General features: G+C 38.1%; 1 protein-coding gene across 6 annotated transcripts in view; it reads left to right on the forward strand.

The window, feature by feature from the left end:
• The window catches only part of arhgef18b (rho/rac guanine nucleotide exchange factor (GEF) 18b), a 50,727-nt gene that overhangs the window by 6,265 nt on the left and 29,379 nt on the right, over positions 1 to 15,083 (forward strand). For 3 of the 6 annotated variants that reach the window (XM_058401687.1, XM_058401689.1, XM_058401691.1), the window contains exons 2-10: positions 3,327 to 3,433; positions 4,236 to 4,669; positions 7,626 to 7,743; positions 7,824 to 7,950; positions 8,653 to 8,704; positions 10,057 to 10,101; positions 10,945 to 11,013; positions 11,669 to 11,777; positions 12,632 to 12,851. In XM_058401687.1, the coding sequence (XP_058257670.1) occupies positions 3,374 to 3,433; positions 4,236 to 4,669; positions 7,626 to 7,743; positions 7,824 to 7,950; positions 8,653 to 8,704; positions 10,057 to 10,101; positions 10,945 to 11,013; positions 11,669 to 11,777; positions 12,632 to 12,851 (1,234 nt within the window). In that variant the 5' untranslated portion in view covers positions 3,327 to 3,373. Of the gene's footprint in view, positions 1 to 1,437; positions 1,457 to 3,326; positions 3,434 to 4,235; positions 4,670 to 7,625; positions 7,744 to 7,823; positions 7,951 to 8,652; positions 8,705 to 10,056; positions 10,102 to 10,944; positions 11,014 to 11,668; positions 11,778 to 12,631; positions 12,852 to 15,083 lie in introns of those variants that run through there. The other 3 variants (XM_058401692.1, XM_058401688.1, XM_058401690.1) reach the window with 3 other exon arrangements.

Genomic DNA, 15,083 nt, shown 5'->3' on the forward strand with positions numbered 1-15,083 from the left:
GAATATAGCTGCAGTTGAGGGATGAACAGATGTATTGTTATGATGGAAGGATGGAGAGATGGAGATGGAGCTTTGATGATGGATGGATGGACAGATACTGTATATAGCTTTAATGTAATAGGTGGATAGATATATAAATGAGAGATGGATGGATGGATGGATAGATGGATGGATGGATAGGTAGATATGTAGCTGGGATGAATGGATGGATGGATGGAATGACAGATTAATAGATACACTATATTGCCAAAAGTATTCGCTCACCTGCCTTGACTCACATATGAACTTAAGTGACATCCCATTTCTAATCCATAGGGTTCAATATGATGTCGGTCCACCCTTTGCAGCTATAACAGCTTCAACTCTTCTGGGAAGGCTGTCCACAAGGTTTAGGAGTGTGTTTATGGGAATTTTTGACCATTCTTCCAGAAGCGCATTTGTGAGGTCACACACTGATGTTGGACGAGAAGGCCTGGCTCTCAGTCTCCGCTCTAATTCATCCCAAAGGTGTTCTATCGGGTTGAGGTCAGGACTCTGTGCAGGCCAGTCAAATTCATCCACACCAGACTCTGTCATCCATGTCTTTATGGACCTTGCTTTGGTCACTGGTGCACAGTCATGTTGGAACAGGAAGGGGCCAGCTCCAAACTGTTCCCACAAAGTTGGGAGCATGGAATTGTCCAAAATGTCTTGGTATGCTGAAGCATTCAGAGTTCCTTTCACTGGAACTAAGGGGCCAAGCCCAGCTCCTGAAAAACAACCCCACACCATAATCCCCCCTCCACCAAACTTTACACTTGGCACAATGCAGTCAGACAAGTACCGTTCTCCTTTCAACTGCCAAACCCAGACTCGTCCATCAGATTGCCAGATTTAGAAACGCAATTGGTCACTCCAGAGAACGCGTCTCCACTGCTCTAGAGTCCAGTGGCGGCGTGCTTTACACCACTGCATCCGACACTTTGCATTGCACTTGGTGATGTATGGCTTGGATGCAGCTGCTCGGCCATGGAAACCCATTCCATGAAGCTCTCTGCGCACTGTTCTTGAGCTAATCTGAAGGCCACATGAAGTTTGGAGGTCTGTAGCGATTGACTCTGCAGAAAGTTGGCGACCTCTTCGCACTATGCGCCTCAGCATCCGCTGACCCCGCTCCGTCAGTTTACGTGGCCTACCACTTCGTGGCTGAGTTGCTGTCGTTCCCAAACACTTCCACGTTCTTATAATACAGCTGACAGTTGACTGTGGAATATTTAGGAGCGAGGAAATTTCATGACTGGATTTGTTGCACAGGCGGCATCCTATCACAGTTCCACGCTGGAATTCACTGAGCTCCTGAGAGCGACCCATTCTTTCACAAATGTTTGTAAAAACAGTCTGCATGCCTAGGTGCTTGATTTTATACACCTGTGGCCATGGAAGTGACTGGAACACCTGATTCTGATTATTTGGATGGGTGAGTGAATACTTTTGGCAATATAGTGTAGATGGATGAACCAAATTCATCACAGTAAACTATAAATGAGTAGAATTTTCACTCAGATGTGACCACTGGTCTTATGGTTATCAGCATGTTCTTACATCACACATGGCTGAAGCTCCCAGCTGTGCTGTTAAAGCTCATTTCCGCTAACAAACACAAGCGGGTTCTGCTAAAGTAAACCAGAGCTTCAGTGCTATAACAGATTGAGGAGGCCATGTTTACATTCTGGCTGCCTCACTGCATCTGCACTTCCACTTCCTGTTAATTAATGTGTAGCTTTAATTGACTGTTTTCATACTGGATATACTCAGAGATAAGACCTGGATAAAGATAGATTAAACATGCTTTTATAGTTTAGACAGCAGGCTGCTGCTGTTTATCTCCTACCAGAATAGCAGTGTATTAGTGTAGATACAGTCAGTTCCAGAAGATCTGGATTTATAATTAGAGATGTAACAATATGATTCCTGTATCAGACTTTTACCAGGAAAAATGGTGGATCTGATGTCCTCTGAAAATTTGGAATTGCATTTGGGAAAGAAAAAAGGGTCACAGAAATGAGGGTCACAGCAAATGTCTGAAATAATTTTCATTTCTGTTTGTTATACAAATATATTGCTTATGCATTCATGTTGGTATTACATGATCACATGTTGGACTATTGTGAGTCTGAATCCCAGGTCCACCGAGCTGCCACTGCTGGGCCCCTGAGCAAGACCCTTAACCCTCAGGTGCTCATATTGTATAAAATGAGATCTATTGTAAGTCGCTCTGGATAAGGGCGTCTGCGAAATGCCAGAAATGTAAATGTTCAGGAATTTAATTCAATTCAATTTTATAGGTTTAGCGCTTTGAAGAATTAAGAATTTTTGCAAAGCAGCTTTACAGAAATCTGGATATAAAATGTATTTTAAATTTATCTCTAATGAGCAAAACAGCAGTGAAGATTTCATCATCGTCAAATATTTTTTTTTTGCAATATGTTTGAGTGCATCTGTATGTGTAAAATAGTTTTTTAAACAATTTTCATCATTTTCTTTATTTTATTCATATATTGTGCGTGTTTTGTCAATTTGCAGAACACCAGCTTTTATAAAAGCAACATCGTAAACGAGTAAACATGTTAACCAGACACCTTTTCACCATTTCCTACACTAATCTCAAACACAGTTGGATGCTGCACCAAAAACTTTTCTTAGTCCCAAGTATTTCCTTCCAAAGAAGTATTAAAAAAACAAAACAAATCAGTGTTTATGTGTGAGAAATCCCTCCAATTTCAGAAGCTGAAATCTATCCGAACACTTGATTTTCCCCAGTTATGACACTTTATATGTATTTTATATAAACAGAACATATAAGCTCATGTCACAGTGTTCTAGGTCGGCACGTCCCCGTGTGTTCTGTGTTCTCCTGCCTCTGGCTTTCAGTCAGTAATAACACACTGTACTGGACTGATATCAGTGAGAAATAATGATTATGTCTGAGAAACCTAGAAATATAATTTGACCAAAATATTACAGTGTTTGATAAACTGTGACCTAAAAGCAGTTATTGGTAATGCACTCAGAATTTTGAACTCAGCTGTATAAGAGGGGTGGATGGGTGGACTAGAGGGTGGATGAATGTATTGATTGCTTAAATGGTTGTTTGGCTGTTTTTTTGTTAATTGTTTGGTTGGATGATTATTTATTTGATCTGTTCTGGGCAATTAATGGCTTGAATTGTTGAGAGTAAAAGGGCAGAAGTATTGATTGTTAAATGTTTTTTATTTGTTTGATTTGATTGGTTGACTACACGCTTCATGTACCTTCATAATTTGGTAATGTTGATCCTTTTTTTAAAGCTTCAGAGGGTAAACCATGCACACGACCAAGCGCTCCTGTGCCAGGGATGAGAACTTCCCCCTCAACTTCACCTGACAGCTTTTTCAGCAGAACACCTGAAGATCAGGTGAGAAAAACACTCCCAAAAATGATTTTAAACCTTTTTAATAAATATGTTATTCGAACTACAATAATGCGGCTGAAAGAACTTGCATGGATCTTTAAATGTGTTTGTGGAAAAACGCTGTTTTCTGACATGTTTCTTAAAAAATATTCTTCTTTAACTGTCATTATATTTCCTTTTTAGATGTTAAAAGCAGTGTCTGATAAGACAGATGTGAGGTTTAGTGATAAACACTTCACTTCTTGTTCAGCTCGGGCCAAAAAGAGGACAAAACTGACGGATGAACCAAATGAAGTGGAAAAAAATGTATTGTAAACGGTCAGAATTCTGTGGTGTGAATTTTGGCACATGGCGCATTTGAGTCCACATCATTGCAATACTTAACTTTTTGAGTCCTTAATTTGACTCGATTGTAAACTCTATACACTATATTGAATTGAACTGAATTAACGGCAGCAATATGGTGAAGTTCCTACAGTGAATAAAATCATTAATTGTTATATATGCTGATGTTTTCCGTAAGGAGGTTTATTTAGTATTTCTGGAAGGAGTCTCCAGTGTCAGTGCTTTGTATCAGTCAGAGGTAAAGGCATGACTTAAAGTTCTCAGACATCTTCAACACAGGAGTTTTGTGATAAAAACGTTTTCATGAACCTGATAACTGTGGAATCTAAACAGTAGGTTAAGGCAGAAAGAAATTTGGGGGAAATTAAGTACAAGTTAAGTTTCTGGGTCAGTCATGTAGGGGTTTTTTCACCTGAGTAACATACACTAAAACAGCGCTGTTGTTCTTTCACTTTCTCAGAGTTCCTGTTTAGCTGAGAGCGATTTCGAGTGTGAGACAGACGACTTATTTGACCTGAGCGCTTCTCTGAGAGACTCTGAGTATTTCAGAGACCTGCAGGCTAGACCTGGTAGGGAGTGTGAGCCTTTTGCGCGCTCCCTGCCTGTGGTTAGTGACCCAGAGGACAAAACTCAAACAAAGCCCAATCCAGGACTATTCATCTACCCATCACCTACACTGCACTGTGGATCACACGTAGAAAATCTCTCACCATCCCACAAAAAAACAGACATGCTGTCTGATCAGGGAGAGACGATGGAATCGGCAGAGAGTTTGGATGAGATGTACATGGATGACATTGACAGCGACAGTTTCCCCATCCTGGTCAGGTCTATGTCCACCTCACGGAGACACAGCTCGGACGTCCCGCTGAATCCACTCGACCTGGGGAGAAGGTGAGATGGAAAAATAAAATTTAATAGTAGCATAGCTTAAATAAGTTTCAGGTCCTAAATGTACTGTGTAGTGCATGGGGTGTAACAGTATGGTTTATTATAGCACAGTGTTGTGATACATAAGGCTCTCAATTCATTACATTACATAGCTATAATAAGCATTCAAACTTACATTGATCACGCCCACACTATCTCTGAAAAAAGTAACTTCTTTATTTCAGATAAGTGGTTAAAATAACATTCTGATTTTTATAAACTAATATGACAGCAGGTTAACATATTAGCGTACAACCTCAAGATAAACAACAATAGCATCAGTCAGCAGCAAGCAGGAACTGAAGAGTTTCTCCAAATCATTAAGGGCTATAAGCACACTTCAGCTTCTTGACATCCATAAAAACTTCTGTAACAACACAAAGTTAAACCTAGATGTTGAGAATTGTTGTATTTTCAAAATATATTTAACACATTTTCTTCATGATATTACGTATGACTTTCCAACAAAGTGTTTAGTAAAACTCTTTCTCAATCTCAATCTGTTCACTGTTCATCTAGCAACATCCAAAAACTGTCATTATTGGTTAGCCACATTCTGACTTTCTAAATTAGACAAAGCTGCAAACATGAGCCAGACTAATACCGAACAGATTTACGATAACTTTTGAGATAGTAAGGAGATGTTTATATGATATTTATAGGAGTCAGTTTCGAAACAGTCAGAGGTTTTCTTTCTTTCTTTCTTTCTTGCTTTCTTTTTCTTTTTTTTTCAAGATAGTTAAAAAAGTGAGGCTGGTGATGGAATATCAGTTTATAGGTGCTATAATATGAATGCTAACACTGTGTATCGTGGATGTTCCCCAATCTATAAGTTAACTAATGCATTATAAACATGGCTGAAAAGGCATTCTATATTATTGAGTTATTTCAACAATGCATTTAATTCTTTATAAATATCTCTATAAATGATAACTTGTTATGAATGTGTTCATGGGTACATATAAAGGTATGCTGTGAAAATGAGCTCATGATAAAACAGTAAGTTTTTGTTAAATTCAAAACAGAACTGGAGGTTTTGCATGTTCACTCATTCGTGTGAATAGAGTCAATGCTGCTGAGCAAAAGAGGAACCAGTGAATATACAAAGAGTGCAATAATGACACACCCCAACACACACAACGGCAGAGTGACAAAAACTACACTAAAACCCCAAGACATGCCATACTGCACACATCAGAAACACCAACAGCACCATGACTGGAGTGGCAGCTAACCCTTAAACTTGTTACAAACCTAATTATATTTTGGATATTTTTTAACATTTACCAATTCAAAAAATGTGAAAATTCATCTTTGATAACTTTCTTTGCATGTGTGGTTTTAAATAAATCACAGGCTTGCTTGTTAGCACAGAATCGTGTGCAAAAATACAAACTGTGGTTAACTAGAATCCATGAAAATGTCATAAGGACTAATTGTTTAGTTATAATATATGTTTAGTTTTTTCCATTAATAATAATTTACTGTAATAAATAACAAAAGGCTGCAAAGACATACTATTGCTCTTCCCATGATATTCAGGAAATTTATATGATCTAAATTTCTGTGAATTTCTGAAGTATTTTATCATCTAAGGGAGTTTTTTCCTGCCACAGTCACCTCAGGCTTGCTCATTAGGGATAAATACAAATAAACTTAAATATAAGGCTAATATTAATCTTGAACTTTTTGTACTATATTTCTTATGTTCTGTAAAGCTGCTTTGAAACAACGTCCATTGTTAAAAGTGCAGTGCAAATAAACTTGAATTGAATTGAATATTTTACTAAATATATCTGAAGGTAAAGTGTAGTTATTGTAGGCTGCAGGGAGAAAAATGTGCTATGGCAGATTTCGTAGATTTTAATAATGTTTAATAATTTATATGAAACATGCAAAAATATGATTTCAAAGAACATTTACCTGTGTTTTTAAAGGTTTACATACAGATTTGTAAAATGTATTATCAGTATTACAGCATCATGGATTCACCCAAAAAACTGCACAAAGTACACAAAATTCCAATTTGAGACGTCTAAACCTCCAAATTTCCACACATACACACCTCATCTCCTGCCCCGGTGCCCCTTTAAACCAGTGTAATAACAGAAGAGACATATCTGGAACACAATTGGCTCCTGTACATTTACACTTGCCTGTCGCTCTTATCCAGAGCGATGTACAAGAGTGCTTTGACGTCTCTATCAAAGAATACATTAACACTGGTTCAATAGGTCACAGACTAAGAATACCATCAGCCTGAAACTGTGTTGGTAGGGTTTTTTTTATTTAAGCAACATACAACAATACATAAAACAAACAGGGGAAATAAGTTAAAGTGCTTCAGGCAGAGGTAGGTCTTCATCTGGGGTTTAAAGATGGTTAGTGTCTCAACTATTCAGACATCTAGGGGACGTTCAACCCACCACCTTGGTGCCAGGACAGAGAAGAGTCTAGATGAATACCTACCTCTTACCCTGAGAGAAAGTGGGACCAGTCACACAGTGCTAGTGGATCAGAGGGAGTGAGGTGCAGCGTGAGGGGTTTCTAAGAAAGATGCAGTAAATTTTCAAACCACAGCATGACTGCATCTAGCCACGTCCACAAATTGCCATAAAAGGCTGCAAGAAGCTGAAAATGACAACTAAACTCAATGGGAAAAGAGCATCAGCTAGCATAGAGACACATTGTGTGTCATTACTTTTCTCATATATTAACAGGAAATGACTCAGTTTCAAAAAATGTTAATTACGTTGGTGTGTAATTAAAATAAATGTGTTTTCAGTTTGACAGCAAAATCCATATTTATACTCTGAGTAATTTATAAACTATTAGAGTGTGAAGCTGATTAGACAAGATGTATTGTAGTGAGTATTGTAGTAGCTGTAACATGTTGTGTGTGTGTGTACAATGTGTTTAGGTTTAGTCTGGACACCAGGAGTATAGACAGTGACGGGGAGCGAGAGGATCAGTGCCAATCTCTGAGCTCGGTGGAGGAGTTTTCTTCATGTGGAGAGACAGAGCTCAGCAAATCCATAGTAATGAACAATGCACAAGCTTTACGATCTGTAGTCCTCAATAATACACACACACACTCACAAACTCCTTTGCTCTTTAGCAGACATCCACCCCAGGGAAGACGGTGTATGCCCGATCTGAGATTGTGTCGTCAGATGATAAATCTCAAGCTGAGAAGGTCTCACGTATTCTGGAAACTTCTACACAGGCGGCGCGAGCTGCTGGAGGTTAGAGCTGCTCATACTCTCTACCTGAGCTCCAATTACACTACAGTCAGAAGATGTTAATTAACTTTCTATAACAGCGGCTCTGACAGCAGTGCAGGTTTATATTAATGTGCAGTTCTAATACGTTATTGTTTCTGAAGTAACAGGACGTGTAGAGAAACATTAAAAAGCTGTGAAATTATTGATATGGTGTAGTTTTCTGTAAGGAGATGTTCATAAAACATTTATGGAGGATTTACAGAGCTGCAACTTTAACTTTTCTGATATCGTCAGGACAGAAGAGTTTACATTTTTACAGTTTCTCAGTGACAAGCTGTATTTTTAAGGGTGAGAAAAAAAAGGATGGTGAGGACTGTTTATAGCTACTATTTTGTAAGCAGTACTAGTTTTCTAGACATTTCACTGCATTAAATGTAACTATAGATGGATAAAACATATCATTTCTGTAGGATAAAAGAATTAAAACACTTTAGAACCTGCTACTACTGGAAAAAATGATCAACTTTGGTAGGGTCAGATTAACTCTTTGTTTTGCTTTATCCCGGCTCACACCACAGTGTCATGGATTATTTTTCCTTCCTACACATCCCCACATGTTTTATTCCTCAAATATTTCAAAAACTATGGAAATAATTTTACTGGAAATGATAGAGGATTGGTTTGCTTTTGTCTGATAAGTGACGTTGTTTCTGTCTGTTTCAGAGGAACACGACTTGGATGAGAATTTGCGCTCAGCAGAAGGCCAGTGTCACATGTAAGTTCAACACATTCATATTGCAGTAAACACTCCAGCTTTATTCTGTTCAATCAGTCAAACGAGTATTCGTGCAAGTCAAGCAAAACCTGTATAATGAACGTTGTTTTATACTCATTCAATTATGCTGTTATCTGTTATTTGAGTCAGATCCCTGTGTACCATCAACTGAATTGCGTTCCTGATCTTTTTTACGATCATTCACACATAGCCTGTAAAACACACCTAGCTGAACAGCAAATATTTTAATATTTAGTACAAATTTCTTTTAATGTCACTGATGTGTTCACAGAAAGAAAACGGTGTTGAACTGTATTTTTTCTTGTCATTGAGGTAGTACATATAAGCCTACAACTTTTTTGCATCTTTAGTACACAAAGCTCCACCCAGTTAACAGTTCAACTAGAGTTAGCAGTAGCAAGGATGTTGTGACATTCTTAGCTAGAGTTATAACGCCATATACATGTGAAATCTGTCTCATAATGAATTATAAGGATGGTCACGAGTGTGTAACTGTTACAGCTTTTGATTGTACTACACACAAAAACTTTTTTTACTTGAATGAAGGACATTCAAAAAAATTCTCATCCTCATCCACATAGTGCTGAAGTCATGGCTTAAGCAGTTTTTTAAATTATGTTGTACATATTTTCCAGGTTATTTCTATGTATGCTCTAACACACATTTTGGAGTGAAATATATTATGAAAGGTACAAAAGATAAACGAGGTAAAACCCCAACAACAAGGAAAAATACAGTTGAATATCTTTTTTCCTGGGTATGTAAATGTGATGTTTCTTGTTCCCTTAGAGAGGCACAAAAATAGTCAAAAATATTGCCAACAAAGTCAGATGTCAGATGAGAATTTCTCTTTTGTGAACTTAGGATCCTGAAACAGGGTTACACTTGTGAACTTGCAAGATGTAATTAGGTGACTCATGATTCATGAAGGAATCTTGCTTTCTTAACAATTCTGATGAGTCAATCAGCCAAACTGTTTTAGAATCCACTTTCCACAATATATATATATATATATATATATATATATATATATATATATATATATATATATATATATATATATATATATATATATAAATAGAATCCACAATAAATCACAGGTTGCTTTGCTGTTATTTACACACACAAAATACATGTTCTTCATGTTCTAGCTTATTCTTTAAGAGCACTGCATTTGTCCTTTCCAGAGAAGTCAATCAGATAATTGGGTTAAAAAGAGACAAAACATAGTGGGGCTGTATGATTTGTTTGACAAACCCAACACTTATCTCAGCTCCTCCTACTACACACACACACACACACGTTTAGTCTCTGTGTCTTGTTTGTCTTAGGCTAATGGTACAAAAAGTTCTGCATGAGCTTAAGCTGTATCACTGGTAAGTAAACAGCATGACAGGAGCCTGCTATATCTAGCGTACTCACACACACACACACACATGACTGTCCTGTAGCAGCATGCAAAGCCCAGTTACCACAATCCACCGAGTCTGGGTAGCGTTAAAGGAAATGTTTACCCAAAAATAAAATGCACACTCCCAGAGGCAGGTTTAGTGTCTCTAATTACTGTACTAAATGGAAGCTTAGAGTCACTTCCTTGTCTCACACCATTTATACATCAACAAGTTCAAATCAAGTCAGTGAAATCATTTCTAAATGCTAGACTATAGAGACTATGTTCCCTGTCTGCGTCTGACACCCAGCTGTGTGCTGAGGAAGAGAGTGATTTTATACTACTAAATGTGTTTATCTCTGTGCCTATGTTTATAGATGATGTCAGAAAGCACAGTAAGAAGCCCGTGTGAGACTGAACATTTCCACAAAGTCCACTATGAGATCATTTACACAAATTAAGCATGCCATGTTAAACTGGTGGCTATAAGCTTCCAGTGTTGTTAGAAACATTAGCCTGGTAGCAAAATTAAAACAGCACACAGCAATCACCAAACATGCCGCAGGACAATCTGTGCATTTCGTTTTTGTCTAAACCATTCCGTTATTCAACGCTAACATGAAAGTGTGATGCTTCATTCTTTCACTTTTTATCACCTCACTCATTCTGAGACAAAAGACCTGTAATTCAGCATGAGCACTGTGAGTGTGTTTGACGTGATTTCCTGGCCATAGTGTCTCTGTGGTCTGCACTTTCATTTGTGTCATATAGTAAAGGTGTTTGTGTCTATGTGTGTGTGTGTGTGTGTGTGTGTGTGTGCGGTGCATAGGGCCAATCCTAGAACCTCAAGTGCTGACAGGAAAGAAAATGTCACCTGGTATGAATTTCTCTCCATCGAGTAAGTCCAGTTATTTTTTTTTCCTTTATGCTCTTTAAAAAACTAAAAGCAGTATGTGAAGGAGGAGTGGTCTCTATACTTCACTAACAACGAAGGAGGTGTGGCCTCTGTGCTTCAGTCACAGTGAAGTAGATGTGCTTAATAATCAGTAAAGGAGGAGGGCCTTCTGTGTCTGTCAGTCACAGTGAAGGATGCGTGGCCTCTGTCCCTAAGAAATGTAAAAGAGGCGTGGCCTCTGTGTCTGTTAGTTACACTGGAGGTGTGGCCTCTGGGCTTAATACACATAAAGGAGATGTGGTCTCTGTCAGTCACAGTAAAGCAGGCATGGCTTCTGTGTTTAATAAACTTAAAGGAGGTGTGGTCTCTGTGTCTGTCAGTCACAGTGAAGGAGGTGTGGCCTCTATGATTAATAAACATACAGGAGGTGTTTTCTCTCTGTCAGTCAGTCAAGGAGGCGTGGCCTCTATGTTTAAGTCTCAATGAAGGAAAATAATCACCTACATTATGTATTTAAAATTCACATATTTTCAGAAAAACTATAAATGCCACCTTTTTATTTTATTTGGAGGCCACTGTTTCTGTGTAGAGGTTTTTCTTACATTTTCCCTCACATACTCTAAACACTTTCCCTAATCCTGTATTCTGGAAATGTTAGGAATGAGGAAGAAGAGGAGAGAATGGAGAGAGCAGAAAAGGGCACAAAGGTGAAGCGTACTCTGAGCTCGTTGAGGAACAGGATGACCGGATCCTTCAACAAAGACAAGGTGAGGACACATACTGTACACTCATGATGATTTGTTATTCTGCAGGATAACACACTTCCTCTGTATTTGAACACCATGCAATGGTTTACAGGAAACATTGCTGCAATATGTGCTGTAACTTCCTGTTTTTTGTTTTTTTTTACCCATGTATATTTAAGACTGAAACTGCAACATTTATTTTGTGATGGTTTGGCCATCTTACTGAATTACATGTGCATGTGTAAAATGCTTCAGTGATAATGCATAAAATATTGAGCAATATATAAATTTACATATATACTATGATTAAAGAGTAAGTGCATGAGTGGATGTTTGGGGAAACTTGAAGATGGATAAATAATCAGATGGATAAATATTAGGATGGGTATTGTATAGATGACAGGATTATATCAGTTCTACTAGGTGGATGAATGGGTGATGGATGAGTGGGTAAATGCATAAAAATAAGGTTCGTGGAATAACCGGTTGTTAGAATGAGTGATGGAGTGAATAGATGGGTGGATGAATTGAGGGGATGATTGAATGAGGTAGATGGATTAATAGATACATGGATGGATGAAAGAATTAATGAATATTATTGTTCAGATTTGATGGATTGTTGATTTGAATTAATGACAAACATGGATGAGGTTAAAGATAAATGGATGGATGAGAGAATGGATGGCTTAATGACAAAATGAAGCAGGGAGTGGATGATTGTTTAGAGGTGTGATGAGTTAGAGGATGGATGGATGATGATTAGTATTATACCACTGCAGATGCATGCAATCTTTCACAAAATAACTCATATTTCTATGTTGCACCTGTAGTATATGAACATATAGATATTCTTTTCTGTCGTGTTTCTGTTGCAGGGTAAGCACCGTGAAAAAGAGCAGCAGAAAGAGAAAGACAGAGAGAGGGAAAAGGAGAAAGAGAAGGAGAAAGAGAGGGAAAGGGAGCTGAAGGAGAGCACTTATGCGGTTAGCAGCAGCTGTAATGGCCACCGGCTTGTGCGTGGCTCTTTCTCGAGCCGAGCCACGTGCTCACTGTGCAGCAAGACCCTGCAGAGGAAGCATGGTCTGCAGTGTGTCAGTGAGTACTAAATACACAGCCACCACACACACTCTCATATATCTGTATGTGCACATGGACCCTGCATGTGCCCCCCCCCCCACACACACATCACACACCCCACACACCAGCATTAACCACAGCTACTGTCAAAAAGCAGCCTGTTTACTTTCTATCTCTGCTCTGAATTTGCTCTTCCCAAGTTGCATGTAGTGTCTACACAAATCAAGTGTCCCAGAGTGCGCAAAAATCCCTCTGGCTTAACCTCTAATACCTTGTTAGAAGGGATTAAAAAAATGATCTATCCAAATATAATGAGCTGCCACTCTTCTAATAATATTACTATAATGTGATTTTATATTAAAGACATAATTTGATGTCAAGCATCCCAAATTTAAACCCTCTGCCAGGTAATTTGGTGTGTATTGTTTGCTTTTTGAGTTTTGCAATTGAGCTAGAAAGGGTAATGTTACTAACAATTAAAGGGAACTTTTTTATATACCTTCCAGAGTAGAATAACTATCAGAAAATGAAGGCCTTACGTGGAGATGTGAACCCCATGCATATAACCTGAATATTCTGAATGTGGTGTCCAGAATAAAAATGATCAGCTGCAAAAAGCTGTGTAAAAAAACCCAGAAAATATGCTAAATATATTACTGCATGTGGTGACATTAACCTTATAACCTTATTATTAACGTTAACATTATTATTTGCATAGGAAAGTAAATACATCTGTGACTGTTCCACTGAAAAAAATTAAAAGCACATGCTAAGGTTAAAAAAATGATTTCTTAATTATTTCTTATTTACCCCTATTTTTGTCCTCTTGCACGGCCTTTAGTACTTCATTGAGTGTCACACTGATATCCCTGAGCTGAGAATAGCAAGCTGGTTAGTAGCTGTCAGAACTGGCCAAAAATTCGCACTCTTAATCGAATAATCCTGCTTCTCACTGTGGCAGTTGGTAGCCAATAAACCGAGATTAAAGAAAGGGTTGTGTTGTTTTGACACATAGGGAGGTTAAACATATAGGATTCATAATAATGACATATATGAACATCATTATAGAGCAGTAGTAGTGTAATTTGTCAGTCATATATTTCATACCCCCACTCAAGCAACACCTCTGGTTGTGTGCATGCTAAAATACTGCATATATTGTTCAGGTGCCTTCACATAGCTTATTATGGCTCTGCTTTTCACTTTTTGCTTTGTAAGTCACACACAAGTGTTAATCTTTGTGCTACTTAATCAAACTCACAAGATCACTGAACAGATTTCTGTGAATCACAAAAAAGTAGAGTAACTTTCTGAGTAATAAGTAAGAAATATAGCTGTGGATCATCCAAGTGATGAGACTCCAACCAGAAGTTGGGCATTGGATGGATCAGGCAGGTCCAGATAGCAGAAGGAGCAAGGACCACAAGGAGTCAGGATTAGCATAGGTAGCTTGACAGAGTCACAGAAAGAAAGAGAGAGAGACACAGAGAGAGATTTATTAGGTAGGCTTATTATCATGTAGTAGTTAAGGACAGTGAATATTGTGTACAGAGTGCAAGCAGAGACTCTATGACAGCATAACCAAAAGGGAGAGCCAGAAGATAACACATTCATGACAAAAAACAGCCAGCCACTTCACCTGACCACAAACCTGAGTGAATGTAAGAAAGAGAGACAACACAGAAACATCCCAGTTCACCAAATCACACTATGAGGCTAGAATAAACAAACATGATTTCAGCTTAGACTTAAACATTGAGACTGTGTCTCACTGTGTGGGTTTCAAGCACTAATTGGAATGCTGTTCCATAACCGTGTAAGAGAAAGCACTGCCCCCTGCTGTAGCCTTTACTATTTGAGATACCAACAAATAGCCTGCACTTTTTGATAGAAGTAGGTGTGCAGAATCATAAACGATCATATGCACATGTGGCCTCTGTGATCAGGACCATTCAGTGCTTTATAGGAAACAGTAGTATTGTATAATCACTGCTACATTCTGGACTAACTGGAGCTTGTTTATGTATTTACTGGAACGTCCAGACATCGAGGCCTTACAATAATCCAACCTAGAGGTAACAAAAGCATGAAAACATTTTTTTTTTACTTCATGCATTATATAGAAGTAGCATTATATTATATTATATTACATATCTTAGCAATATTTCTGAGATAAAAGAAGGCTTTTCTAGTAATATTACCTACATGAACTTGAAAGACACTGGCGGTCATTTAGAGAAAGTGTGAGTT

The sequence above is a fragment of the Hemibagrus wyckioides genome, linkage group LG10, assembly GCF_019097595.1.
Source record: "Hemibagrus wyckioides isolate EC202008001 linkage group LG10, SWU_Hwy_1.0, whole genome shotgun sequence".
Lineage (NCBI taxonomy): Eukaryota > Metazoa > Chordata > Actinopteri > Siluriformes > Bagridae > Hemibagrus > Hemibagrus wyckioides.